Raw genomic sequence first — 19,207 nt, 5'->3', positions numbered from 1 at the left:
CACTTGAACTGCTCGTCAGGAGCTTCATGAAATGGGTTTCCATGGCAGAGTATCCGCACACGAGCCTATGATCATTATGCGCAATCCCAAGCGTCAGCTGGAGTGGTGTAAAGCTCACCGCCATTGGACTCTGGAGCAGTAAAAATGTGTTCTCTGGTGTGATGAATCACGCTTCACTATCTGGGAGTCCGACGGACCAATCTGGGTTTGGCGAATGCCAGGAGAACGCTACCTTCCCAAATGCAGAGTACCAACTGTAAAGTTTGGTGGAGGAGGAATAATGGTCTGGGGCTAATTTTTCATGGTTCGGCTAGGCCCCTTAGTTCCAGTGAAGGGAAATCTTAACGCTACAGCATACAATGACATTCTAGACAATTCTGTGCTTCCAACTTACTGCCAACAGTTTGGGGAAGGACCTTTACTGTTTCAGCATGACACTGCCCCCGTGCACAAAGCGAGATGCATATAGAAATGGTTTGTTGAGATCGGTGTGGAAGAACTTGACTGGCCTGCACAGAGCCCTGACCTCAACCCCATCGAACATCTTTGGGATGAATTGGAATGCAGACTGCGAGCCATGTCTAATCGCCCAACATCAGCGCCCAACCTCACTAATGCTCTTGTGGCTGAATGGACGCAAGTCCCAGCAGCAATGTTCAAACATTAGTGGAAAGCTTTGCCAAAAGAGTAGAGGCTGTTATAGCAGCAAACAGGGGACCAACTCTATATGAATGCCCATGATTTTGGAATGAGATGTTCGACGAGCAGGTTTTGGTCATGTTGTGTAGCTCCAGTAATGTGTTGTTTTACTAAGGAAGGATTCCATTTTCAGACACAGCCTGGTGATTACCACAGAATTACAACTCCCATAGGAAGTCTCCACCCAAATCCGGCAATCTACTACTTCTCAATCCTATTTTAAAGATAACAGCAGACGTTAGCTTCATGCTTTATCCACTGAAATACAACATGTAAAACCCTCAGCTGTACATTGGGAGAGAGAGTCACCTGGCCAAGCTTCAACAAGCAGAAAAATGACAATAAACACATTTTCCTGAGGAAACATTGGTTTTGTCTTACCTCTTTCTGTGTGTATTTGATAGCCAGTTTGAGTCTGGCCAGGTCATTGGTGTTCTCATCCAGTAGAGGGTTGATGTCGTCTCTGTAGTTCAGGATCAGCTCTAGTTCTCTGGAGCTCCTGGTTTGGTCCAACAGGTCCTTGGCAAACTGTTTACACTGCTGAGATAGCTCCTCATACTCCGACATAAACTCATTCTCCACCTGAAACAGTCAGGACCTGTTAGTTAACAGTCAATAAACTAGTTAAAAACTCTTTATAAAGTCTTTATACTGCTAGGACGACTCCTTATAAAGTCTTTATACTGCGAGGACAACTCCTTATAAAGTCTTTATACTGCTAGGACAACTCTTTATAAAGTCTTTATACTGCTAGGACAACTCCTTATAAAGTCTTTATACTGCTAGGACAACTCCTTATAAAGTCTTTATACTGCTAGGACAACTCCTTATAAAGTCTTTATACTGCTAGGACAACTCCTTATAAAGTCTTTATACTGCTAGGACAACTCCTTATAAAGTCTTTATACTGCTAGGACAACTCCTTATAAAGTCTTTATACTGCTAGGACAACTCCTTATAAAGTCTTTATACTGCTAGGACAACTCCTTATAAAGTCTTTATACTGCTAGGACAACTCCTTATAAAGTCTTTATACTGCTAGGACAACTCCTTATAAAGTCTTTATACTGCTAGGACAACTCCTTATAAAGTCTTTATACTGCGAGGACAACTCCTTATAAAGTCTTTATACTGCTAGGACAACTCCTTATAAAGTCTTTATACTGCTAGGACAACTCCTTATACTCCGACTTAAACTCTTTCCTAACCTGAAACAGGAATAAACTGTTAGTTAAAAGTCGAGCACAAATAAACACTGTCATGGAACACCGTCCATCTCCTAAAAGGCAGAAGATGGGCGTTTGTGGCACTCTCTGTGGAAGCCTTATGTTCCAAATAACAATTAAGTATGTACATTAATAGTCCATAAACTGCTTATAAAGTACACTGCTGAGACAACTTCTCACTCTTCTTTGACTCAAACTCATCCTCCAGCTCAATTTAATTTAATTAAATAAACTTAGCAAATATCTGTTAAAACCCCCACCTTGCTGAGTTCTTGTAGTTCCCAGGAGAGCTGGAAAGCTGTGAGGAAAGGGTCTTCACTGGAGAGGGCCAGTAGTGATGGGCTGGCCAGGGCCTTGTAGATGTTGAGACGTGAGCGGGAGTGACGAAGACTATCCACATCAGAGCTGGACACGCACTCCATGCAGTTACAGCGCACCTGGAACACACATATGTACTGGAGAGTTAGTGGAGGGAGGGCAGTATTTGTCACGCCCTGGCCATAGAAAGGTTTTTATTCTCTATTTTGGTTAGGCCAGGGTGTGACTAGGGTGGGCATTCTAGTTTCTTTATTTCTATGTTGGTGTGGTTCCCAATCAGAGGCAGCTGTTCATCGTTGTCTCTGATTGGGAATCATATATAAGTTGTCCTTTTTCGTTTTAGGTTTTGTGGGTTGTTGTTTTCTGTTTAGTGTCTGCACCTGACAGGACTGTTTCGGTTTTTCCTCTTTGTTATTTTGTGCGAGTATTTTGAGTAATACATTTATCATGAACACTTACCACGCTGCGCTTTGGTCCACTCATTCCGACAAGAGCCGTGACAGTATTGTAACTATCATACTGTACTCAACTATTGTATCATACTGTAGTGTAGTGTAGCCTGCTGTGACTATTGTACTGTACTACATTACGTACTATATCATACTGTAGCATGTAGTATTTTATCATTTACCATAGTACTAAACCATTGTGTAGCATATATCCTGATTCAGACCCACCTCATGTGGCTGGGGCACAGACACCCCCTTCTGCACCAGCAGTTTGATGATCTCATAGTTGTTGGTGTGAGCTGCTAGAATGATGGGTGTGATGTCAGGAGTGAAGTCAGAGAACTGCTTGTCCAATAGGATGGGAGGAACCTGGGGAGAGGGCGGGGAAGAGATAAATATGGGTCATAGTCAGATAGGGATGATGATGGGCAAGAGACAAAAGATGTGTTCAATCCAGATATCGATTGAAGAAGGAAAACTGAATTCAACCAAACTGAATTCATAACAACATAATAGTATTATCAATATCAATACTACCATAATGTTTCCTTTATGAACCAATACAATAGAGGTACATGGTTTAGGATTTACTTGAGAAGCTGTGTGTGTGTGTGTGTGTGTGTGTGTGTGTGTGTGTGTGTGTGTGTGTGTGTGTGTGTGTGTGTGTGTGTGTGTGTGTGTGTGTGTGTGTGTGTGTGTGTGTGTGTGTGTGTGTGTGTGTGTGTTGATTACAGAGGACCAGCTGCTCTATTACAGAGGAACCGCTATGCAAGGATCTGTTTAAGGATCACTATTGTTTTCACTATATATGCTACCTCTTGGTGATGTTATTCTGAAACATAACGTCAAGAGATACACAGCTGTACATTTCCATGAAACATGGTGAAGCCCCAAAATTGCCTACCCTGGAAGACTGTGTTTCAGACATAAGGAACATGTTTTACTTTTAAACACAGACAAAACAGAGATGCTAGTTACAGGTCCCACGAAACAAAGAGATCTGCTGTTTGATCTGACAATTAATGTTGATGGTTGTACAGTCATCTCAAATAAAACTGTGAAGGACCTCAGCGTTACTCTGTATCCTGATCTCTCTTTTGACGAACATATGAAAAATATTTCAAGAGCAGCTTTTTTTCATCTTCGTATTATAGCAAAAATATGAAACTTTTAGTCCAAAAATGATGCCGAAAAGCTAATCCATGCTTTTGTCACATCAAGATTAGACTACTGCAAAAGTCTACTCTCCGGCAACCCGGATAAAGCACTAAACAAATGTCAGCTATTGCTAAATACGGCTGCTAAAATCTTGACTAGAACCAAAACATTTGATCATATTACTCCAGCACAAGCCTCTGGCTTCCTGTTAAGGCTAAGGCTGATTTCAAGGTTTTACTGATAACCTACAAAGCATTACATGGACTTGCTCCTAACTATCTCTCTAATTTGGTCCTGCCGTACATACCTATACGTAAGCTCACAAGACGCATGCCTCCTTATTGTTAGAATTTCTAAGCAAACAGCTAGAGGCAGGGCTTTCTCCTATAGAGCTACATTTTATGGAATGGTCTACTGATCCATGTGAGAGACGCAGACTAGGTCTCAACCTTTAAGTCTTTAAATAATGAAGACTCATCTCTTCAGTAGGTCCTATGATTGAGTAAAGTCTGGCCCAGGGGTTCGAACGTGAATGGCAAGGCACTGGAGTGACAAACCACCCATGCTGTCTCTGCCTGGCTGGCTCCCCTCTCTCCAATGGGATTCTCTGCCTCTGACCCTATGAGTCACTCTCTTGCTAGTGCTCTCCCATGCCGTCCCTAGGAGGGTTGCATCACATTGAATATCGCTATACTCGACTTGAGTGGGTTGAGACACTGACGTGATCTTCCTATCCGATTTTGCGCCCCCTCGGGCTCTTGCGTTGAGGGAGATCTTCATGGGCCATACTCCACCTTGTCTCAGGGGTAAGGTGGTCTAATGATATCCCTCTGGTAGTGTGGGGGCTGTGCTTTGGAAAAGTGGGTAGGGTTATATCCTGCCTGGTTAGCCCTGTCCCAGGGTATCGTCGGACATGGCCGTAGTGTCCCGCCCCCCCCCCCCCCCCCCCCCCCCCCGCCCACATCTCGGTGTCCAGTATCTACGCTGCAGTAGTCTATATGCCAGGGGGCTAGGGTCAGTCTGTCTGTAATTCTCCTGTCTTATCTGGTGTCCTTTTTTAAATCTTAAGTACTGTATGCTCCCTCTACTTGTTCAATCTCTCTTTTGCTCTCTTTCTCTTTTCCCGGAGGACCTGAGCCCTAGGACCATGCCTCAGGGCTACCTGGCTTGGCGACTCCTGGCTGTCCCATGTCCATCTGGTCGTGCTGCTGATCCAGTTTTTGCTGTTCTACCTGCGGCTATGGAACCCTGACCTGTTCACTGGATGTGCTACCTTGTCCCTGACCTGGTGTTTCCACATTTTTTTCTCCCTCTCTCTCTCGCTCTCTCTCTCTACTGCACCTTCTGTCTCAACCTCTGAGTGCTCGGCTATGAAAAGCCAACTTTTCATGTACCTTCTGGTCATCTATGAACGTTTGAACATCTTGAAGAATGATCTGGTCTTAATTACCATACTTAATTACCATGTACTCTTATAATCTCCACCGGACACAGACAGAATAGGACTGGCCACCCCTCAGAGCCTCGTTCCTCTCTAGGTTAATTCCTAGGTTCCTGCCTTTCTAGGGAGTTATTCCTAGCCACCATGCTTCTACATATCTGCATAGTTCTTTTCTATGAGGTGTTTGGCTGAGTTTCTGTAAAAGCACTTCATGACATCTGCTTTATAAATCAATTTGATTGACTGATTGACAGGTTTTAATCATTTAATGTGAGTCCCAAATGGCACCATCATATGGCTCTGGTCAAAAGTAGTGCACTATATAGGGAATAGGGTGCCATTTGGCACAGTCTGATTGGTCTCCCTCTGGGAGGAGATGATAAGGAAAGAGGCACTTGAGTGACCACTTCACTTACAGTATGAGGAAATACTAGCTAACAGTATTACATTACTGTTCCCTTTACTGCAACAACTCAGATCTAAGTGATGTTCCCATAAACCACAGGTCTTCTTGCCATTGATTTCTGATGTTCCTGATGGTGTGCGTGCATTCGTGTGTGGTCCAGATAATGTGTTTGCATAACAAAGTGATGTTGAAACAATGACTAGCATCGCTGCCAGTTAGGTCATGTTGTTGAGATGGAGTTTGACCTTACTATCATTATCTCTAAACTCACTCAGAAGAGATGGAGAAAGAGAGGTGGAGATACAGTAGAGATGGAGAAAGAGAGATGGAGAAAGAGAGGTGGAGATACAGTAGAGATGGAGAAAGAGAGGTGGAGATACAGTAGAGATGGAATAAGAGAGGTGGAGATACAGTAGAGATGGAGAAAGAGACGTGGAGATACAGTAGAGATGGAATAAGAGAGGTGGAGATACAGTAGAGATGGAGAAAGAGAGGTGGAGATACAGTAGAGATGGAATAAGAGAGGTGGAGATACAGTAGAGATGGAGAAAGAGAGGTGGAGATACAGTAGAGATGGAGAAAGAGAGGTGGAGATACAGTAGAGATGGAGAAAGAGAAGTGGAGATACAGTAGAGTGGAGAAAGAGAAGTGGAGATACAGTAGAGTGGAGAAAGAGAGGTGGAGATACAGTAGAGTGGAGAAAGAGAAGTGGAGATACAGTAGAGATGGAGATACAGTAGAGATGGAGATACAGTAGAGATGGAGAAAGAGAGGTGGAGATACAGTAGAGTGGAGAAAGAGAGATGGCGAAAGAGAGTTGGAGATACAGTAGAGATGGAGAAAGAGAGGTGGAGATACAGTAGAGATGGAGAAAGAGAGGTGGAGATACAGTAGAGATGGAGAAAGAGAGATGGCTAAAGAAAGGTGGAGATACAGTAGAGTGGAGAAAGAGAGGTGGAGATACAGTAGAGTGGAGAAAGAGAGGTGGAGATACAGTAGAGTGGAGAAAGAGAAGTGGAGATACAGTAGAGATGGAGATACAGTAGAGATGGAGATACAGTAGAGATGGAGAAAGAGAGGTGGAGATACAGTAGAGTGGAGAAAGAGAGGTGGAGATACAGTAGAGATTGAGATACAGTAGAGATGGAGAAAGAGAAGTGGAGAAAGAAAGGTGGAGATACAGTAGAGATGGAGAAAGAGAAGTGGCGAAAGAGAGATGGAGAAAGAGAAGGGGAGAAAGAGAGATGGAGAAAGAGAGGTGGAGAAAGAGAGGTGGAGATACAGTATAGATGGAGAAAGAGAGGTGGAGATACAGTAGAGATGGAGAAAGAGAGGTGGAGATACAGTAGAGATGGAGAAAGAGAGGTGGAGATACAGTAGAGATGGAGAAAGAGAAGGGGAGAAAGAGAGGTGGAGAAAGAGAGGTGGAGATACAGTAGAGATGGAGAAAGAGAGTTGGAGATACAGTAGAGATGGAGAAAGAGAGGTGGAGATACAGTAGAGATGGAGAAAGAAAGTTGGAGATACAGTAGAGTGGAGAAAGAGAGGTGGAGATACAGTAGAGTGGAGAAAGAAAGTTGGAGATACAGTAGAGATGGAGAAAGAGAGGTGGAGATACAGTAGAGATGGAGAAAGAGAGTTGGAGATACAGTAGAGATGGAGAAAGAGAAGTGGAGATACAGTAGATATGGAGAAAGAGAGATGGAGAAAGAGAAGTGGAGATACAGTAGAGATGGAGAAAGAGAGTTGGAGATACAGTAGAGTGGAGAAAGAGAGGTGGAGATACAGTAGAGATGGAGAAAGAGAGGTGGAGATACAGTAGAGATGGAGAAAGAGAAGTGGAGATACAGTAGAGTGGAGAAAGAGGTGGAGATACAGTAGAGTGGAGAAAGAGAGGTGGAGATACAGTAGAGATGGAGAAAGAGAGTTGGAGATACAGTAGAGATGGAGAAAGAGAGGTGGAGATACAGTAGAGATGGAGAAAGAAAGTTGGAGATACAGTAGAGTGGAGAAAGAGAGGTGGACATACAGTAGAGTGGAGAAAGAAAGTTGGAGATACAGTAGAGATGGAGAAAGAGAGGTGGAGATACAGTAGAGATGGAGAAAGAGAGTTGGAGATACAGTAGAGATGGAGAAAGAGAAGTGGAGATACAGTAGATATGGAGAAAGAGAGGTGGAGATACAGTAGAGTGGAGAAAGAGAGATGGCGAAAGAGAGGTGGAGATACAGTAGAGATGGAGAAAGAGAGAGGGAGATACAGTAGAGATGGAGAAAGAGAGGTGGAGATACAGTAGAGATGGAGAAAGAGAGGTGGAGATACAGTAGAGATGGAGAAAGAGAGATGGCTAAAGAGAGGTGGAGATACAGTAGAGTGGAGAAAGAGAGGTGGAGATACAGTAGAGTGGAGAGAGGTGGAGATACAGTAGAGTGGAGAAAGAGAAGTGGAGATACAGTAGAGATGGAGATACAGTAGAGATGGAGATACAGTAGAGATGGAGAAAGAGAGGTGGAGATACAGTAGAGTGGAGAAAGAGAGGTGGAGATACAGTAGAGATTGAGATACAGTAGAGATGGAGAAAGAGAAGTGGAGATACAGTAGAGTGGAGAAAGAGAAGTGGAGATACAGTAGAGTGGAGAAAGAGAGGTGGAGATACAGTAGAGTGGAGAAAGAGAAGTGGAGATACAGTAGAGATGGAGATACAGTAGAGATGGAGATACAGTAGAGATGGAGAAAGAGAGGTGGAGATACAGTAGAGTGGAGAAAGAGAGATGGCGAAAGAGAGTTGGAGATACAGTAGAGATGGAGAAAGAGAGGTGGAGATACAGTAGAGATGGAGAAAGAGAGGTGGAGATACAGTAGAGATGGAGAAAGAGAGATGGCTAAAGAGAGGTGGAGATACAGTAGAGTGGAGAAAGAGAGGTGGAGATACAGTAGAGTGGAGAAAGAGAGGTGGAGATACAGTAGAGTGGAGAAAGAGAAGTGGAGATACAGTAGAGATGGAGATACAGTAGAGATGGAGATACAGTAGAGATGGAGAAAGAGAGGTGGAGATACAGTAGAGTGGAGAAAGAGAGGTGGAGATACAGTAGAGATTGAGATACAGTAGAGATGGAGAAAGAGAAGTGGAGAAAGAAAGGTTGAGATACAGTAGAGATGGAGAAAGAGAAGTGGCGAAAGAGAGATGGAGAAAGAGAAGGGGAGAAAGAGAGATGGAGAAAGAGAGGTGGAGAAAGAGAGGTGGAGATACAGTATAGATGGAGAAAGAGAGGTGGAGATACAGTAGAGATGGAGAAAGAGAGGTGGAGATACAGTAGAGATGGAGAAAGAGAGGTGGAGATACAGTAGAGATGGAGAAAGAGAAGGGGAGAAAGAGAGGTGGAGAAAGAGAGGTGGAGATACAGTAGAGATGGAGAAAGAGAGTTGGAGATACAGTAGAGATGGAGAAAGAGAGGTGGAGATACAGTAGAGATGGAGAAAGAAAGTTGGAGATACAGTAGAGTGGAGAAAGAGAGGTGGAGATACAGTAGAGTGGAGAAAGAAAGTTGGAGATACAGTAGAGATGGAGAAAGAGAGGTGGAGATACAGTAGAGATGGAGAAAGAGAGTTGGAGATACAGTAGAGATGGAGAAAGAGAAGTGGAGATACAGTAGATATGGAGAAAGAGAGGTGGAGATACAGTAGAGATGGAGAAAGAGAGGTGGAGATACAGTAGAGATGGAGAAAGAGAGTTGGAGATACAGTAGAGATGGAGAAAGAGAAGTGGAGATACAGTAGATATGGAGAAAGAGAGATGGAGATACAGTAGAGATGGAGAAAGAGGTGGAGATACAGTAGAGATGGAGAAAGAGAAGTGGAGATACAGTAGATATGGAGAAAGAGAGATGGAGAAAGAGAAGTGGAGATACAGTAGAGATGGAGAAAGAGAGTTGGAGATACAGTAGAGTGGAGAAAGAGAGGTGGAGAAAGAGAGTAGAGAGATGCCACAATCTCCTCTGATAGAAAGATGAGAGGGAATAAATACACTCTTCTATTACACTCCTCTCTCTCTCTTTCTCTCTATCTCTCTCTCTCTCTCTCCATCTGATGGAGGGACAGATTCCTAATTCAGATGTAATACAGGATGATGTATGTAGACATTGTCTCAATAGCTAACTGCATGGGTGGCCCTATGCGTTCTTGTCCATCTAGTTAAAAGGGCCTCAGTTGAATCCAAAGTGTTTCAGCACAGCTCTGGTGCTGTAGGAGTTTTCTTTGACGTCTTTGAAAATGTGTTTGAGAAGTGTTCAGCCCCCGTAGACTTTCTCTGTAATGGTGTGTGTGTGTGTGTGTGTGTGTGTGTGTGTGTGTGTGTGTGTGTGTGTGTGTGTGTGTGTGTGTGTGTGTGTGTGTGTGTGTGTGTGTGTGTGTGTGTGTGTGTGTGTGTGTGTGTGTGTGTGTGTGTGTGTGTTTGTGTGCCAGACCTACTGTATTCTGTTCTATTTCTGTCCTTTGTTTAAAACTAGCTAAAACATAAATGTAACCTTGATAATTTACGCTGTAATTTGATTAAGTTGTTTGCATTTCAGGACTGTGTATGTCTTCCAGTTACATTTCATGTTGTATTTTTGGCCCTCTGCAAACGAGAGTAATAGCCACACTAAAATGTATTTTTTCAAGATAAATGGTTGAGTTCAAATAGGCTAACATCATAATTCAATATATTGTATCATTTGTTGGGAAGAGTTTTGCCTGGTCGTTTCTGTGATGGCCACAGCACCACTCTCACTTGTGCACTCTTTAGTTAGGCCTAATTATGTCATGACAATATTGTTACTGTTTCAAACATGTGTACAGCCGCTAAATACTTGTTCGCAAGTGCCCAATTATCTGTGTAATTCGAGTGACGCTATTTTCCTTCAGTTTGTGCATTTATTTCTAATGCTTTGAGCTTGTCCTTGTGTGTGCCGCTTCTTGGAGCTCCCTCGCTCCCCACCCACATATGTGTACTCTCCCCTTCAGAGCATACAGAATATTCTAATGAAGTGAGAGAGACTTTGTCATTTCTTCAAAAAATCATCTTTATTTAATACCAATTAATTATTGCAATAATGACACTAGTCAACCACTAGATAATGCTGTTTGTTATAAGGCTGATACTAAGAATGCTTAGTCATGAATGGTTCCACCCCTCCAATAAGCCACCTTGGTTCATCTCCTGGTTATCTGCACGGGATGCCAGGATGATTATGAGACAATGAGGGTTTGTTCTAAACTCTTCCAGGGAACTAGAGTGGAAACCATAAAAACATAACATTAGTAGAACATAAATGTCTTACTATTAGTTAAATATGAATTGTTAACCATTAATATCAAATAAATATGTAATTTTTCTATCACACCAGATAGAAATACCTTGAGCTCCCTCGCAGGTAGCTTTGCCAGTGTTCTATAAGTTCTGATGGGGAGAGTGTCCATATCTTTGTTAGCTGTAGGCCCATTTTGTTGTCATAGTACTCACAGCCTGTTTCCTAACACCAGTAGGAAAGTTCAGTTTGATTTCATTTTAGTAGACACTCTTATCCATAGCAACTGGGGTTAAGCACCTTGCTCAGGTGCAAATCTACAGATCTTTCACCTAGTCGGCTCAGTGATTTGAACCAACAACCTTTACAGTTACTGTCCTAAGGATCTTAACCACTAGGCTACCTGCCAACCCAGGAAATACATTTTTGGTAATAGTTGGCTTGTTTTTGTAAGTCATTTTGACTATCTTCCCGACATGTCTATTTATTCTACCATCACTACCATTATATTGAAAATATTTATCCTTAGGACCTTATCCTTAGGACCGGTACGACCATGTAACCTTTTCACAGTTTCACATAATAAGATGTCGTCAATAGGCTACAGATATATCACTGTATACACAAATCAGTAGCCTATACAGATGAAAGACAGTACATGCCTATTGACTCGTTTGCTAAAGAGGTCAACAGAAATTTAAATCAGATGATTAACATATCACTAAGAGAGTGTATAAATAAACATACTGTGAATAGAGGAATCACAGGAGGGCTAGTAGATGAGGGGAGGACGATCTAGTCTAGTGGATCAGCTGTGATTTAAATAAAGTGACGAGCAGAGTTAAGCTTTCTCTTTCAGACCTCAGGGAGACCCTGTCTGTTTTAGCATACCTCTGTTCACCTGTTCATGGCTAAGTCTCAATGGCACCATATTCCCTATATAGCGCACTATATTTTGATATGGGCCTATAGGGTAGTGTGCACTAAATATGGAATAGGGTTCCATTTTGGGATACAACCAAGATCAACACAGAGATGGAAGAGAAGAGGAAATTATGTGTAGAAGAGATGCTGTGGAGAATATACTGTAAGAATTATGTGTAGAAGAGATGCTGTGGAGAATATACTGTAAGAATTATGTGTAGAAGAGATGCTGTGGAGAATATACTGTAAGAATTATGAGTAGAAGAGATGCTGTGGAGAATATACTGTAAGAATTATGTGTAGAAGAGATGCTGTGGAGAATATACTGTAAGAATTATGTGTAGAAGAGATGCTGTGGAGAATATACTGTAAGAATTATGTGTAGAAGAGATGCTGTGGAGAATATACTGTAAGAATTATGTGTAGAAGAGATGCTGTGGAGAATATACTGTAAGAATTATGTGTAGAAGAGATGCTGTGGAGAATATACTGTAAGAATTATGTGTAGAAGAGATGCTGTGGAGAATATACTGTAAGAATTATGTGTAGAAGAGATGCTGTGGAGAATATACTGTAAGAATTATGTGTAGAAGAGATGCTGTGGAGAATATACTGTAAGAATTATGGTTCAAATATCCAGAGTGCAAGTGAATGGGGAAAATGTGTAAATCGCCCATAGTAGCGTATCTCATTGCAGTTCTGAGAGAACCTGTTAATTAGAGTAGACCAACACATACAGGGATAGAAGTGAAAAGGGAATTATGTGCAGAAGCAAGAGGGGGGGAGGAAAAATATGTAATTCACAAACATTATATGGTTCAAATATCCAGCGTGTAATAGCATGGAGAAACACTTGTAAAATGCACATGCACATTTTCTCCATGTAGATCTCAGTTGAAAGTTAGACTTGAATGTGTATGTCTTCCAACCAGTGGAAATGGGGGTAGGGACATTATATAGAAAAAAGGGGGGGTTATTAGTTGCAAGTAATCTTATTTGATACACTTAAATGTGCTAATGTCTTAACTGAACTATCCCCTTAAAAATAAAATAGGGTTGAAGTTGTTCTTTACCATTCGGTCATCAGATTTGCCACCAATGCTCTTTATAGGACACATCACTGCACTCTATGCTCCTCTGTAAACTGGTCATCTCTGTATACCTGTTGCAAGACCCACTGGTTGATGCTTATTTATAAAACCCTCTTAGGCCTCACTCCCCCCTATCTGAGACATCTACTACAGCCTTCATCCTCCATATACAACACCCGTTCTGCCAGTCACATTCTGTTAAAGGTTCCCAAAGCGCTTCTTTTCAGTTCGCTGCAGCTAGCGACTGGAACGAGCTGCAACAAACACTCAAACTGGATAGTTTCACCTCAATTTCTTAATTCAAAGACTCAATCGTGGACACTCTTACTGACAGCTGTGGCTGCTTTGCGTGATGTATTGTTGTCTCTACCTTCTTGCCCTTTGTGCTGTTGTCTGTGCCCAATAATGTTTGTACCATGTTTTGTGCTGCTACCATGTTGTGCTGCTGCCATGTTGTGTTGCTACCATGTTGTGTTGTCATGTGTTGCTTCCTTGCTATGTTGTTGTCTTAGGTCTCTCTTTATGTAGTATTGTGTTGTCTCTCTTGTCGTGATGTGTGTTTTGTTCTATATTTTAATTTAATTTATTTATATTTTTAATCCCAGCCCCTGTCCCCGCAGGAGGCCTTTTGCCTTTTGGTAGGCCATCATTGTAAATAGGAATTTGTTCTTAACTGACTTGCCTAGTTAAATAAAGGTTATATCAAAAAATAAATAAATAAATGTATCCTTATAGGAATGAGTATGTGCTTGGTAGGGCATGGCTTAGTGTAATGCACATGAAAAACAAGAAGAGGGCATATAGTAGAGACTGTTCTATGTCGACATGTCAGGTCTAAGGCCTTTCTCAAGACCAGTCGGATTGTAAAGCAGGTAGACTATTGGTATGTGATAACACAAGGACAGTGTGCTGTATGCAGGTGAATGTAGGCTAGTCACCCCTCCACCAAGTGACTATAGCCAACACTCAACAACAGAGTGCCATTTGGGAAGCACACTGTAAATATCCTACCTGTTTCTCCCCGCTGGGCTTCTTGTGGTTGAGCAGCAGTTCCACAGCCCCCACCACCTCTTTACGGATGGCGTGTAGGAGAGCGTCACCGACGTACACGTTATAGGTGAGCAGCAGCTCTATAATCTCCAGGTTCTCATTCTCTATAGCGATCAGCAGAGCTGTGCGGCCCAAAGGGTCTATACAGTTAATGTTGATCCGGAAGTATATCTCTGCTTCCTACAAGCAGGAGGGGGAATGACAACGGATGATTACTTAGTTTTATGGTATCAAGATAGCAAATTGTATCATGTTTATTGATATTGTACTGGGACTTATTCATCCCTCCCTCCTTTTCTCCCTCCCTCCCTCCCTTCCCTCTTCCTGTCCCTCCCTCCCTTCCTTTTCCTGTCTATCTCTCCATTCCTTCCTCCTTTCCCTTCACTCCCTCCCTCCCTCCCCTCTCTCCCTCCCTTCTCTTCCCTCCCTCACCTCTTCCCTTTCTCCATCTCCCGTCCCTCTACTACCTCCATCCCTACAGCTTGTTTGATGGAAGTATAGTATGCTTTCTACTGCCTCCTTAATCTCCCCTCCCTTCCTCCTTCTCTCCACCTCTTTCTCCTTCCCTCCCTCCCCCTTCCTCCCTCATCCCTCCCTCTCCTTCCTTCTTCCCTACTTCCAGAGACCGTTTAACTGAGGCATAGTCTCCTTTCTCCACCATCCCCTCCCTCCCTCCCCCTTTCTTCTCCGCCCTGCATCCCTACCTCTAGAGCCTGTTTGACTGAGGCATAGTCTCCTTTCTCCACCATCCCCTCCCGTCCTCCCTCCCCCTTTCCTCTCCGCCCTGCATCCCTACCTCTAGAGCCTGTTTGACTGAGGCATAGTCTCCTTTCTCCACCATCCCCTCCCTTCCTCCCTCCCCCTTTCCTCTCCGCCCTGCATCCCTACCTCTAGAGCCTGTTTGACTGAGGCATAGTCTCCTTTCTCCACCATCCCCTCCCGTTCTCCCTCCCCCTTTCTTCTCCGCCCTGCATCCCTACCTCTAGAGCCTGTTTGACTGAGGCATAGTCTCCTTTCTCCACCATCCCCTCCCGTCCTCCCTCCCCCTTTCTTCTCCGCCCTGCATCCCTACCTCTAGAGCCTGTATGACTGAGGCGTAGTCTCCTTTCTCCACCATCCCCTCCCGTCCTCCCTCCCCCTTTCTTCTCCGCCCTGCATCCTTACCTCTAGAGCCTGTTTGACTGAGGCATAGTCTCCTTTCTCCACCATCCCCTCCCGTCCTCCCTCCCCCTTTTCCTCTCCGCCCTGCATCCCTACCTCTAGAGCCTGTTTGACTGAGGCATAGTCTCCTTTCTCCACCATCCCCTCCCGTTCTCCCTCCCCCTTTCTTCTCCGCCCTGCATCCCTACCTCTAGAGCCTGTTTGACTGAGGCGTAGTCTCCTTTCTCCACTGCTCCCAGGTAGTTCTTCTCCAGGCCAGACAGTTCAGACTCGGCCCTGACAATCCGCAGAGGGATCCGGTCCCTATAGGAGGAGTTGTCTGTCCTCCGGTAGTACAGTTGAGACATTGCTGCTACTGCTAGGCAATCTCACTCACCTAGACAGGTTAGATTAGATAACATTGATTACTCTTATCTACATTTTGGGGAGGCAGTGGACAGAGACAGGGACACAGATCAGTAATGGTTGGGTGAATGGTTTGGTTGCTAGTAGGAAAACTACTTAATGCAGACTGGACTCACTGGACAGACGTTTGGTATTTTATTTACATCTTTGCACCTCCAATAAGTATAATAAGTTTTTTTGTGTGTCAACATTTGTATTTATGTTGTCATTTTTTCGTTGGTGGGGGGGGGGGGGGGGGGGGGTTCAATATACAAATTCAAATAACTTAACTTGCATATTCAGTTCATATTGTATTTAATTGTGGGCTGCCACTCCAAAATAAAAATTTAACATTTAAAAAAGTACATAAATACAAAGTATTGATCATTATGATCATATTAAATAGTTTAAAAAGTAACAATACATTTAGTATGTAGAGGAATAGAAACAAAAAGAAGTGAGCCTCCACCCCCAACCACCCATTCCATTCCCCCAACCCCACTCAACCAACATGTCTCCATGTCTTTTACATAAATCATCAGTGTCATTATTCTCCTAACCATCCAGGCTGTATCACATCCGGCAGTGATTGGGAGTACCATAGGGCAGCACACAATTGGCCCAGAGTCTTGGCCCAGAGGTTTGGCCGGCGTTGTAAATAAGAATTTGTTCTTAACTGACTTGCCTAGTTAAATAAAGGTAAAACACTTTATTTTTATAACCACCAATGTAAATTCTCCCTGTAATTCTCCCTTGTTATTAGCAGGCACAAAGCAACCTGGTCTCAGAGAAAGACGTATAATACTAAACTCAGCATGAAAAGAAACATCTTCTCACTGTCAACTGCATTTATTTTCGGCAAACTTAACACGTGTAAATATTTGTATGAACATAACAAGATTCAACAACTGAGATATAAACTGAACAAGTTCCACAGACATGTGACTAACAGAAATGGAATAATATGTCCCTGAACAAAGGGGGGGGGGTTGAAATAAAAAGTAACAGTCAGTATCTGGTGTGGCCACCAGCTGCATTAAGTACTGCAGTGCATCTCCTCCTCATGGACTGCACCAGATTTGCCAGTTCTTGCTGTGAGATGTTACCCCACTCTTCCACCAAGGCACTTGCAAGTTCCTGGACATTTCTGGGGGGAATAGCCCTAGCCCTCACCCTCCGATCCAATAAGTCCCAGACGTGCTCAATGGGATTGAGATCCGGGCTCTTCTCTGGCCATGGCAGAACACTGACATTCCTGTCTTGCAGGAAATCACGCACAGAACGAGCAGTATGGCTGGTGGCATTGTCATGCTGGAGGGTCATGTCAGGATGAGCCTGCAGGAAGGGTACCACATGAGGGAGGAGGATGTCTTCCTTGTAACATACAGCATTGAGATTGCCTGCAATTACAACAAGCTTAGTCCGATGATGCTGTGACACACCCCCCAGACCATGACGGACGCTTCACCTCCAAATCGATCCCGATCCAGAGTACAGGCCTAGGTATAACGCTCATTCCTTCGTCGATAAACGCGAATCCGTCCATCACCCGTGGTGAGACAAAACCGCGACTCGTCAGTGAAGAGCACTTTTTGCCAGTCCTGTCTGGTCCAGCGACGGTGGGTTTGTGCCCATAGGCGACATTGTTGTGATGTCTGGTGAGGACCTGCCTTACAATAGGCCTACAAGCCCTCAGTCCAGCCTCTCTCAGCCTACTGCAGACAGTCTGAGCACTGATGGAGGGATTGTGCATTCCTGGTGTAACTCGGGCAGTTGTTGTTGCCATCCTGTACCTGTCCCGCAGGTGTGATGTTCAGATGTACCGATCCTGTGCAGGTGTTGTTACACATGGTCTGCCACTGCGAGGACGATCAGCTGTCCGTCCTGTCTCCCTGTAGCGCCGTCTTAGATGTCTCACAGTACGGACATTGCAATTTATTGCCCTGGCCACATCTGCAGTCCTCATGCCTCCATGCAGCATGCCTAAGGCACGTTCATGCAGATGAGCAGGGACCCTGGATATATTTATTTTGGTGCTTTTCAGAGTCAGTAGAAAGGCCTCTTTAGTGTCCTAAGTATTCCTAACTGTGACCTTAATTGCCTACCGTCTGTAAGCTGTTAGTGTCTTAACGGCTGTTCCACAGGTGCATGTTCATTAATTGTTTAAGGTTCATTGAACAAGCATGGGAAACAGTGTTTAAACCCTTTACAATGAAGATCTGTGAAGTTATTTGGATTTTTAAGAATCATCTTTGAAAGACAGGGTCCTGAAAAAGGAACGTTTCTTTTTTTGCTGAGTTTATATGTCCTCCAAATATGATAACTTAAGTCATCCTATGTGTACATACTATACGTCCTGTAATTCATAGGATATTGTATGACTGCTGTTCCATTCATTATGCAATGTGTAATACTAAATAGAGTGGGGCCGATTTACATAATACATCTTACTAATTGCCCTGAGGCCAGGTTGACTTATTCTGACGTTCATGGCAGTAAAGCAAAAATCCAGCAGAATCTAAATCGACAAAAATCCAGAGTCTAACAACAAAGTCAGCAAAGCAATTATATACATTTGATGGATAATTCAATTATGTATTAGTTTATTATCAAATTAATATGATATCAACTGCTGGTAATAACTGAATTTGGCTAAAGCCATTGATTTCCTCAAACGTTCAATGTGGTTGTTCGCAGGGCATCCCATCGATGCCAATATACTATACAAATGCATTATACACGCAAGCAAAAACACAGCTGAACTTACCCTCTCAGTCCTGTACGTTTTGACTATGACATTTGATTGTCAAAAAATGAAACACCTCTCTTCCATTACTTGAAACACATAGGCCTACAACAGCAGGTCTTCTGTGGGTTGCAGAACAGACATAGGACGAAGAAAAACTATTCCACCTTGTTCCTTTGTGTATTCCAGTTAACAGAAGTAGCCTATACTGAATAAGGAGCCTAAAGTAACAACGTTATAATTAGAGCAAGCTAATAGTGTCTTCCTCTCTGGTCGCGATCAAAGATATTTGCAAAATAAATTATATTACAGAATTGTCAACATAATTCCATTAGAATTACCGGGACTCGTAAGCATTCCGCTCAGTAGAAGGTGTGATCTTGGATGTTTTAAAGTGTAAGAAATCCACCCTCGTTCAAAACATTCGCAAACACGCAATCAAGCCCATTTGAGGAGACGCACACATCCTCTTCGTTGCCTCCAGCTTCGCGCGCTCTTCGGTTGATAGACTACAGGAGCATCTCGTGACTCAGTAGGAGTGTATGTTCGCAAAAGAAAAGCATGCAGGGGTAAACACAGAACGCGCAATCCACTATCATCATTTGAGATGCGTGTCCATGTGAATTGATTGATTGGTAAAAAATATATATTTTATAATTACAAGTAAAAGCTTGCAGGGAATATCCAAACCACTGCAAATTTAACTCAGTGGCCCTTTTCTAATTTAAGCAACACCTTTTCCAATAATGTAGTGGAGAAAAACATGAGGTGGAACTATTTCATGAGGTGTAACAGGTGCCATTGAATTTGTCATGGGATGTTGATGCAGCTGATGAAGTGAACAACCTTATTATGCTCCTCCAGACACTTC

At 43.2% G+C, this 19,207-nt stretch overlaps 1 protein-coding gene across 1 annotated transcript in view; it reads right to left on the bottom strand.

Annotated features, from left to right (window-relative positions):
* LOC129832093 (short transient receptor potential channel 4-like) overlaps positions 1 to 18,859 on the bottom strand; it is a 32,302-nt gene extending 13,443 nt beyond the window's left edge. The window contains exons 1-6 of the mRNA XM_055895855.1: positions 18,358 to 18,859; positions 15,395 to 15,582; positions 14,007 to 14,225; positions 2,921 to 3,061; positions 2,186 to 2,362; positions 1,081 to 1,281 (exon numbers count right to left, since the gene is read on the bottom strand). Coding sequence (XP_055751830.1) covers positions 1,081 to 1,281; positions 2,186 to 2,362; positions 2,921 to 3,061; positions 14,007 to 14,225; positions 15,395 to 15,553 — 897 coding nt within the window. The 5' untranslated portion in view covers positions 15,554 to 15,582; positions 18,358 to 18,859. The remainder of the gene's footprint in view (positions 1 to 1,080; positions 1,282 to 2,185; positions 2,363 to 2,920; positions 3,062 to 14,006; positions 14,226 to 15,394; positions 15,583 to 18,357) is intronic.
* Between the last annotated feature and the right edge of the window lie 348 nt (positions 18,860 to 19,207).

The sequence above is a fragment of the Salvelinus fontinalis genome, chromosome 33 (assembly GCF_029448725.1).
Source record: "Salvelinus fontinalis isolate EN_2023a chromosome 33, ASM2944872v1, whole genome shotgun sequence".
In the NCBI taxonomy this organism is placed as follows: Eukaryota; Metazoa; Chordata; class Actinopteri; order Salmoniformes; family Salmonidae; genus Salvelinus; species Salvelinus fontinalis.
The sequence above is the reverse complement of the archived record's forward strand: the minus strand, read 5'-3'. Positions and strand labels throughout refer to the sequence as shown.